Below are 9,897 nucleotides of genomic sequence, written 5' to 3' on the forward strand. Positions count from 1 at the left end.
TCCGAGCGCCTAGCGGAGAGTGGGATTCAACACATGCGCGTGCTCAGGCACGGTTTGCTCTCGTGCGTCTTGCGTGCCTCCCAGCGGCCAGCCTCAGCCCGCGAGGACAACGCCACACTGTAACCGCGGAACTACTAATTATAGTGGAAAATATTACTGTTTCGAAATCATTACTTGTCCACAGGGAGCATCACGGGGCACTGCGCAGAAGATCACATCTTCTTGTATTAACGAACTGTTTTTGCAGGGCAGTGGAAAATGTATTTAGACGGTTTTTTTCTGTGCCCGAGTAAGATGTGCTGTGCATAATGTGACCTTTCACTTACTTCATATCAGTCTGCTTCTTAGATATGAAGAGAACATCACATTATTAAATTACGTTAAAATATAGGAAATGTTGTTAGTCAAAACACATTTGAGTAGGGCTGCTCGATTATGGCAAAAATGATAATCACGATTATTTTCACTGAAACTGAGATCACGATTATTTGACGATATTTATTTAACCCTTTAAGACCTACCATAGAACCAAGTCCACCAGAGCTTATATTATTTTTTTTACATGCTGTAGTGCCATTTGTGGGAGCATTTCAAGTTGCTATACATCAATACAACTGTTATAGCCCATATTTTAATAATATGTATGCATTAAGTCCATAGTAATTACATAAATTGCAAAAAAGTGCAATAAACTACAAAAAAATTGAAAATCGCTTTTGTTTTGTTTACATATATTTCTACTTGGAGAAATTTAAGAGGTTTATCCCTCAAAACTTTAAATACAATAAAGTTGCAAAAAAATAGTTTCCCACCACAGGAAATTTATTTTGAGTGTCTTCATAGTTTTATTTTGGAGATACAGCAATTTTTATATACTGCAGGAAAAACAAAAAACAATCCTATGATGCAAATTTGCAAAGAAAACAGCATGTGCATCATTTTACTGTGGGAAGTGTTACGAACAGCTGATAGGAACGGCGAAGCGTGTTTCTGGAATATTATGTTTTTGTTCCTGCAAGCGCTTTTTATGCAATTTTTGCAAAGCTATATGTGGAACGAAACCGTGACCTAGGACAAGCTGATGGCATCAGATGTAAGTACAACTCCTCCGGTTTCATATGCAAAACAAATTATTGTGCTAGCTTACACGGTTCAGATTCTACAGGGATTTAAAAATAGTTACGCAAAACGGAGCGTGCTGCTCTGACCGGCTTTAAAGGGTTAACAATGACTTTAAAAAAAATAATATAAAATAGTGTGCAACACCACTGAAGTTTTGTTTTTTGTTTTTTTTAACTCTTTTCAACCAACGGCAGTCACTCTCCAAATAACTTCTGCTTAGCTTTCCGAGCTTCCCTCGGGTCCTCTTAATCAGCGGTCTCCACCCTTTTTTGCGCCACGGACCGGTTTATGCCCGACAATATTTTCACAGGCGGCCTTTAAGGTGTCGCGGATAAATGAGGGAGGGGCTAATAATCGGCTCAGTCATTTTTAATGATCGTTGAAAGCCCAGATCGTAATCGTGATTAAAATTCGATTAATTGAGCAGCCCTACATTTGAGTGAGTTTTTCAAAACCCAACAATGACATAAGATTGCGTCAATGCAGTAGAAATATTATTATTAGAATGAATATTCTTTCATCATAGGTTTGTCTGAACATGAGTGGAGCACCTGGCTGAAATTGAATGAAATAGCAATATGGACTTTTGTTAGTCATTTAAGTCAAACTATTGCCACCATGCCTCCGTTTGTCTGTAGGTTGTTGAGAGGCTGAGGTTGTTTCACTTTAAGGACAGCCAGATTGAGATGCTTCATGGGCCGGTTCCATTTGATTATAGTCTTTACCTGAAGTCAAAGTCCTGTTTAAGTGTTAGTGCAAAAAGTTAAAGTACCCACTACACAGAATCCTACATGCTCACAGAAAAATCCCAATAGATTAGCAGTTTCTGAAATAAAGATAGAGACCAGCCTGTCTGCCTCAAACAACCATGCCACATTCACCTTTCCCCCCATTCTGACAGTTGGTTTGAACTTCAGCAGGTTGTCTTGATCATGTCCACATGCCTAATTGGACTGAGTTTCTGTGGTTCTGCTGAATCTCAAACAAACTGGCTTATTGGCAGTTGAACTGGTCTTCTTAGCAAAGTGGCAAGTGAGTGTACATCATTGGATCATCGGTATTGATTCATTAACATGCATATTATTTGCATACAAAATATTATGGAGCAAATGTAGAAATGGGCATACCATTGAAATACTTGAGAGTACAGGTACATTTCACCACTCTATTCATGCTCTCATCCAATGGTTTTGGGCATTGTAATATAAACAGGTTCCAGCTCAGTGGCATCGGGTAATTTACTTGCACACCTCAGAATGTATCTGTATACTAACTAAAAAATATTCAATATAAAAACACAATATAAAAAGTAAAATCTTTTTTTATAAATATATCAATGCAATAGAAACATTTCAAGCAGTTCTTCTGTAGTTTTGCTTCTTAGTAAAATTGAAGCATAAAAAAAAAAAATCATGCAAGGACAAATTCCACTGAAAAAGTCTAAGCTATTATGCAAAACTATTTTTATTTACAAAACAAATGGCACAGTGCGACTGCACAGTAAATGCACATGCACACTCCAGACATGACAGGGGAGTTTGTTTCCATAAAATCATAAATCCCAATCAGACAGTGAAGGACATTTCAGGCAAGATTCACAACTAATATTCTAACAGAGGGAGCAAATATTGCTCAAGAGAAACCATTCATTCATTTTAAGGCCATTTTAGAGGTCAGGATGAGATTGAGACCAGCAGCAAGTCAATGCAAACCAATGTTACTAATTAGACTTAAACACAACTGGATACAAAGCTAGTCTTGAGCACGTCAAAAGCATGGAATCAAGTAGCATGACAGAGAAAGCGAGGGACGTAAACAGAGTAGAAAGAAAAAACACAAATTGAGGATTATTGACTTTTCACCATTGAAATGCCTCCATAAGAGCATGGGATCCCTCAAATTGCTGTAAAATCAATTTTCTGTTCATAGTTCTGTTTCTAGCCTAATGAGCAGGAACAAAGAGGAAAACGGAACCTTTTCACAAGCTTTCAAGCATTTACTTTGGAGGCATATATTCTTAAAAGCGAAATAATTTGTCAACATAAGATAGCCATAACATTTAAATATATAAGTGCGATGACTGTTCAGGAAATATCAATGTATTGAGTCTTTAAGAGCCTGAGAAACACTTTCCCTTAGCTGAATTTGTCTCACTGATGCCCCAGTGCCTCACAGTTGCCAATTCTTCAAGTATTTGGCTTGTTACATGACTTGTTCTTACAGAATACAAACAAAATGTAAACAGTGTGCGAAGTAGATATTAAATGGACATGGGAATAGTAGCAAAACAGTAAACATAAAACCATCAACCAGCCAGTTTACTGGCCACGATGGAAGTTTTTCTTTGAGGTAGGTCCTGAGGTGTTGGGATGTGTCCCCCTGTGATCTCAGTCTTCTCCGTTGGGGCGGATGGCAACTGTTTATTCTTCATTTTTGCCTTGGCCATGTTGTAGTCCCCAGAATCAAAATACTTTTGCTGTAAACAAGAATAAACAGAGTGAGATCTCTATAAGGCTGACATCTTTTAATTGTAGTAGCTAGCCAAAGTTAGGTGAGAAAACTCACCCCCTTCTGGAGTCTTTTCCTGAGAAATTCAGATCCCCCTGGCTTGCCTCCAAGGTTGGGATATCTGGCCTTCAGTTTGGCCTCCTCTGATTTTTCTGGGCTGATTACCTTGTCCTCCATTTCCTGTTGACAGAGTGCAATGTGTAAGGATAGTAAAACTTTCGACTTGCAATTCGGTTTTCCAGCCGTATGCATCAACGTGACAATAACGAAACTTCAATATGTTGTATACTGACAGCAGCACATACTATGGTCACAGATTACTTTGTTTGATTAGATACCGGCGCCGCCATGAGGTAAACTGCTGTTTGCACTAGCATTAAAGTTACTGTTAGCATGATGAGCTACTGTACAATTTTGCATGTACAGTGAAGAAACCTGTTTGCCAGACCCAAAACAGCACAATTTTACTCTACCAACAAACGCTAACAGAATATTAGCCAATTCAGCGACAGCATCGCTAAGGCTCTCAGTCAAGGTTAGCAGCTGGCTAACTAGCTTGGTGCTAGCCGCCAGCTAACCAAGCAGCACTGGCTAACTGGTGTTAATTTGATGTAATTTTCCATTTAGTGGTTACAGTTTACCTGCTGTTCCTCCGAAATTCTCGTTTCTTCAACTTCCTCGGACATGGTTGTGCTGTATTCCCGCTCTGTTCGCAAAACTGTAGTTATGGCCGAATAAGCTCCTCTTCGGGAAGATAAAAGGTAGCACTGTCAAAGCAGCGGGCGAGGACAGCAGCAGCCTGTCATGCAGCCTGTGTAGCAACAGGCCGGTGAATCGATGCTAGAGACGCAGATGAGCGGGACGATAGCGATCATAGAATCTGTAGGCGCTAATAACAAAGTTGTTTTTCTTCAGACTAATTCACGCGTAAAAAATATGATAGCGTTGTTGAAATTTGATTTTGCATTGTATATGGATTTTTTTAACCCGTCACTTTGTTCAGGTACACCTGTTAAATAAGAAACATAATAGTTTATTAACCCCAAAGGAAATTATGCAACGGATCACAAAAAATGGACAACAGATGACTGGAAAAATGTACTTGGTCTTGACTTCTGATGTAATATTCAGATGATAGGGCCAGAATCTGCCATAGTCCGCATGGAAGCATGGAGCCATCCTGCCTTGTGTCAACAGTTCAGGCTGGTGGTTTTGAAAAGTTGAGAACGATATTTTCTCTGCACACTTTGGGCCACTTAGTACAAACTGAGCATCATTTAACCCTTGTGTGGTGTTCGTATTTTTGTTACTCAGCCAGTGTTCATGGGTCTGGTGGACCCGCTAGAGTTTTGGCTTTCCAAATTAACACTATCAAACAATTTTATGTTAAATTACTCAACAGATGTTTACTTCATCCCAATTACAAGACATATGAACAGCAAACATGGTTAATTTTTTCCCTTTACCTTTGTTAGATCACATTTATGAATTAATGTGCTTCTCGTTTTTCTTTTATATAAAATGTTATAAATAAATCAGTTATAATCAAGTGGAGTGAGTGGAAAGACACAACACATTTACACGTGAAAAAATAATTAATTGTTTAATTTTTCTTTTGAAGAAAACTGAACACGGGTCTCACAGACCCGAACACCATACAAGGGTTAAATACCACAGCCTACTTCACTGCTGTTGCTGGCCATGTCCATCCCTTTACTACAGTGTACTCCCAGTGCACCCATCTTCTTAAGGCTACTTTAAACAAGATAGTGAACTATGTCACAAAGCTCAAATAATCTCAGACTGGTTTCTTGAACATGACAATGAGTTCAAATGGGACATCTCAATCCAATCAAACACATTTGGGGCGTGGTGGATCACATAATGGATATGCAGCCACTATGTGATGCCAATTTTGTCAATGCAGCCCAAAATCTGAGCAATGTTTCCAGCAGCTTGTTGAATCCACCTATGAATAATTGCATTTGTTTTAAAGATGTGAAGAGCTACATGCTCAAAATGACCATGTGAAGGATATCTGCTCTTCCTGGCATCATAAAGAGCCAAAAGTAGGACTTATATGTACTCTGACCTCATTATTTGAAACTTCCAACATGTTTATTAGGCACAGCCACCATTTTAACAGTATAATAATAACTGACCCTCACAATTTCTCTGTACAGACAAGTTGTGATTGAAAGACTGGCACAGGCCTATAGTTTTTTTTCCTGCTGTATAACAGTTACTGCAGATAAGGATTAAATGTTTACATTGTACAATATATACAAGGGCAGCTAATCTCTTATGATGCTCATGCCAAATAACCTGCTGAAAAAAGTAACACGGTTTATGGTCTATTAGTCTTCCAAAATCGAATCTATTATTGGCAGCAACTTTAATATTCATTCATGTATTATTTGGTAAATGGTCTGTATTTATATAGCGCTTTACTAGTCCCTAAGGACCCCAAAGCACTTTACATATCCAGTCATCCACCCATTCAAACACACACTCACACACTGGTATTATGATCATCTCACAAAATAAAGAGCAGGAGAAATTCCAGAAAAGATGGTTTTTAATATATCGGCAATCTTAATATTTTCAGAACAACTGTAATACATTAGACTTTGCAACAGGGTTAAATCCATTTCTTCACTGCTCCAAATACCACACAGTGAAAACCAAAACAGAGCAACTGGGAAAACTGCAGTTAATGGCTGCTGCTTTGCACTAAGGCCTTTATGAAGTCAATACCTTCAAATCTTTCACAGCAATTTAAAGCCAAATGCTTTACTCAGCACAACAACTGCTATTTGCAAACTTAAATTTCCAAACAAATATACAATAAAGTTTTAGGAGAAAAAAAAAAACGTAAAAAAAAAAAGGCAACAGAAGATTATTCATCCTCCTCCCGCATATCCACATCTTCTTGCAACTTCTGCACCATTTTGTCTTCCAACTGTTTGGCTTTTCCTGTAACAGATAGTGCAAACCATGCTGAAATTATCTTTATTAAATGGAAAAGTAACCAACAAATATGTATGATCAGTAACTGCATTTACAATGATTCTACTTGAAGAACCTCCATTCTGAAGAAAGGAAAAGCAAGAATAGTAATCTTATTTCTATTTTATGTGCAGACATTGGTTCATCATCTCTTTTATACCTAAAGAGTGCTGCACCATTGACCCTTACCCTGTTTTGTCTGATAAAGTCACACTTGGCTGTAAGACACTTGTACTAAAATCACTGTCACCAAATTCACTATATGCACAGTCATATGGATAACTTCATGAGTCTTTACCTGCATGTGGTGCTTTGATGAGGTGAATGTTTTTCTTGACTTCGCTGATGGCCTCTTCTTTCTCCAACTCTTTGCCCTTCTTTAATCTACAGAACAGAAATGGTTTAGGCAAGGCAAGTGCTTTTATCCCAACCGTTAAACATATTTCCCTAATTTGCAGAGATTTTAAAAGTATCACATTTAATATTCAATATTCAAAAATCTGAACAAAGTCTATTAAAGTATAAAAAAATAAATGCTCACCTGTTCATGATAAATCTTGCCTGTCGTTTATGTTTTATTTCGTTCACTTTCTTCATTGCTTCCACTGCAAAAGTTATCAGAACATAAACACATTGCTTAGAATGAGACAATAACCAGAGGTTTATATGAGTGTGTTCTTTCATGTATGTGACAATCAGAACATCTTATTATAGAGTGATACTTGAAAAACTAGCCCATGGATTTGTTACTGGTTGTCCTAACACCTCCCTGAAAGCTTTCAGCTGATCAAAGATGCTGCAGTCAGAGAAGGAACAACTAATGAGACAGATCACATTTCTGCTAGATAAAATGTAAAAAATATATATATACCTATATACAATTTAAAGCCTTTCTACTCACAACGCTCGATGATACCTTAAAGACCTTAGAGGATTATAATAATCCAATAAAAACTGTACACAGGCTTCAGCTATCAGGCTCCTCTTCTGCCAGGGTTGGGTTTTGCAGGTAGATGCCCCTCTTCCTCTGAGATTAAACTTCAAACTTTTGTTGTTGATAAAGCTTAAAAGTAAGATTAGATCCTATGATCCTGAATAATTGCTGCCAACTATATTATCTATTTTCATGCATCTTTCATTCGTGTGTTTGTATGCTACCATTACCTTTGTTCCTAGTCTGTCTCACAGTTTGTGGTTTCCCTTCTGTTGCCTCTCTACGTACTTACATGTTATTCCTTTTCTTTCCCCTAACTGGGCCCCCGAGCTGGGTTCTGTATTTGAAACTCTTAACCTTACATTTTTTAAGTGCTCTGAGATTCCTAATGTTGGTATTTAATGGTATACATACAATTAATGTGAACGTTTTCGCCCAAAAAGCTTCTAATAAATAAATATATACATTACCTGTCTTATCCCAAAGCTCCCTGTTATATTTGACAGGAATATTTCTGCGTTTCTCAAACTCCAAAGAGTTATCCTGAAAGACAGCAAGTGTGTTGGTTAAGGTTTAGTCAAACAAATGAACGACGAGGTGGTCCTCATTGATGAACAGCTTACCACTGTCAGCTCCTTTCCTGATGCCTTTCTGAATGCTTTGGTCCATCTTGTTTTTCTTGGGTTGCGCTTCTTCTTGAAGTTCTTGTGGCATTTTGATTTGCAGAATCTGAATGTCTGTTTTATTAAAGAGAGAAAAACAATTTAGGGATCACCCAATAAGAAAATGTGTGGATATAAACAAGCACATGAGTTAATGATAGAAAGTGAGACATTATCAGCAGTAACGATATTACATTTGCTGAAAAATTAATGATTGAAATTTCAAGATTGGAAGTGCACTGGCAAAATCAATAGCTGAAATTGGAGAAATGGTTTAGGACGACCTCCAAAAATAACAGGAAAATTATGAATTTACATATACAAACATACATACATATATATAGGGGATATAGTTGATACTTTACGACTTAAAAATACATTTTCAAAATGTTTACTGCTTGTTATTAGCACTTAAACCTACATTTATTGTACATTATTAAATCCTTTATCTAAACAGTCTTTTTGACTTCCGGATTTCTCTGTGTACGAAATCAGATACACTGAAGAAGAACTACATTATACATTTTTATCTTTAAGAACAAAGTTATGAAACATTGCTGTAACTGTACTACTGAGTATATATTCACAAATAACCGGAAGACAAGAGACATACGTAAACTAAACACAAGCGAGTTTAATGACCTATAGCATATTTTCCCTACAAACTAAGATGTTTATAAATACCATTACCGTGGCACAAAAGGCAGGATTGAGGACCATCAAGTGTTTGTATTAATATTTGTTTACAGCCTACAATTCTAAGCTCCTGGTCTCACACTGAAGCATAAGAGGGCGCACTCACTCCATCAGGAAAAGCCGAGGCCCTCCGATTTACACGTCCAGACTCACACAACAACTTCATGTCCATTAGGTTTGTGAAATAAAGTAATGTGTTTTAAAAAGAACTTTACTGTCTATTTCTTCTCTTTTCCGTCGCAAATACGATTTACGACTGTTATTTACCGTTTTCCAGCCCTAACTCCCTGCTTTGGACCCACGTGAATGAATCCAGCACGTTATGTTAGCATGCTAGTATTAGCCGAACACTAACGAGCCACCACTATCAGTCAAAACAGGAGCTTCGGTTAAAATTAACAGCATTGTTCGGGCAAAAACCTGCGCCATACCTTACAGTCGTTCCGTACAAACATCACCCCATGTCCGGGGTACACTGGTCCCGAGCAAAAATAACACTTTTCGATGCGCATTTTCGCATCAGGAGTGCTGCGTGTGGCAGCTGACAAAAACAAGACCGTTCCCTCTTCTTCTGCTTCTTTTTGTTGCCTGACAACCAGCAGTTTGGTGTCTTTACCGCCACCTAAAGACGAGACTTGAAACTGCAGTTATCCTTCAAGAGATCGGAGGTTTTCCCAAGCATCCTAACTAAACTGTGGAAGAAAATATGTAACAAAAATGTAAATAAATAAATAGATTGATAGAATTCCAAAACTAATTTCTGTGTATTAAAAAGTATAAATAAACAATTTCCAGAAACACATTTAACTTAAATCTTTGTACATTTGGTCAAATTTGTCAACACAGCTAGAATTTGGTGGCATTGGATGGAAATGTTTACTAAGAAATGGGTGCCTGTGTGACTGTTTCAAGTGTTTGTACTGTTGTGTTTTAGTATTTCTATTAGTAGTAGTAGTATCCTGAACT

At 37.6% G+C, this 9,897-nt stretch overlaps 2 protein-coding genes across 2 annotated transcripts; both read right to left on the reverse strand.

Annotated features, from left to right (window-relative positions):
- Positions 1-2,568: 2,568 nt before the first annotated feature.
- On the reverse strand, positions 2,569-4,490 carry arpp19b (cAMP-regulated phosphoprotein 19b). The gene is made up of 3 exons (XM_086298946.1): positions 4,272-4,490; positions 3,688-3,810; positions 2,569-3,598 (listed from the first exon to the last, which is right to left on the reverse strand). Exons 1-3 carry the CDS (start codon positions 4,314-4,316, stop codon positions 3,428-3,430), a joined length of 339 nt encoding a protein of 112 aa, XP_086155072.1. The 5' UTR covers positions 4,317-4,490; the 3' UTR covers positions 2,569-3,427.
- Positions 4,491-6,190: 1,700 nt separating this feature from the next.
- Positions 6,191-9,516, reverse strand: rsl24d1 (ribosomal L24 domain containing 1). The gene is made up of 6 exons (XM_086298945.1): positions 9,363-9,516; positions 8,197-8,310; positions 8,044-8,116; positions 7,181-7,244; positions 6,938-7,023; positions 6,191-6,606 (listed from the first exon to the last, which is right to left on the reverse strand). Exons 1-6 carry the CDS (start codon positions 9,441-9,443, stop codon positions 6,530-6,532), a joined length of 495 nt encoding a protein of 164 aa, XP_086155071.1. The 5' UTR covers positions 9,444-9,516; the 3' UTR covers positions 6,191-6,529.
- Positions 9,517-9,897: the final 381 nt, after the last annotated feature.

Source organism: Aulonocara sp. 'chitande type north' Nkhata Bay, linkage group LG7 (genome assembly GCF_057382095.1).
Source record: "Aulonocara sp. 'chitande type north' Nkhata Bay isolate Kocher_YH1m ecotype deep benthic linkage group LG7, A_spYH_male_GT1.1, whole genome shotgun sequence".
Classification (NCBI taxonomy): Eukaryota; Metazoa; Chordata; class Actinopteri; order Cichliformes; family Cichlidae; genus Aulonocara; species Aulonocara sp. 'chitande type north' Nkhata Bay.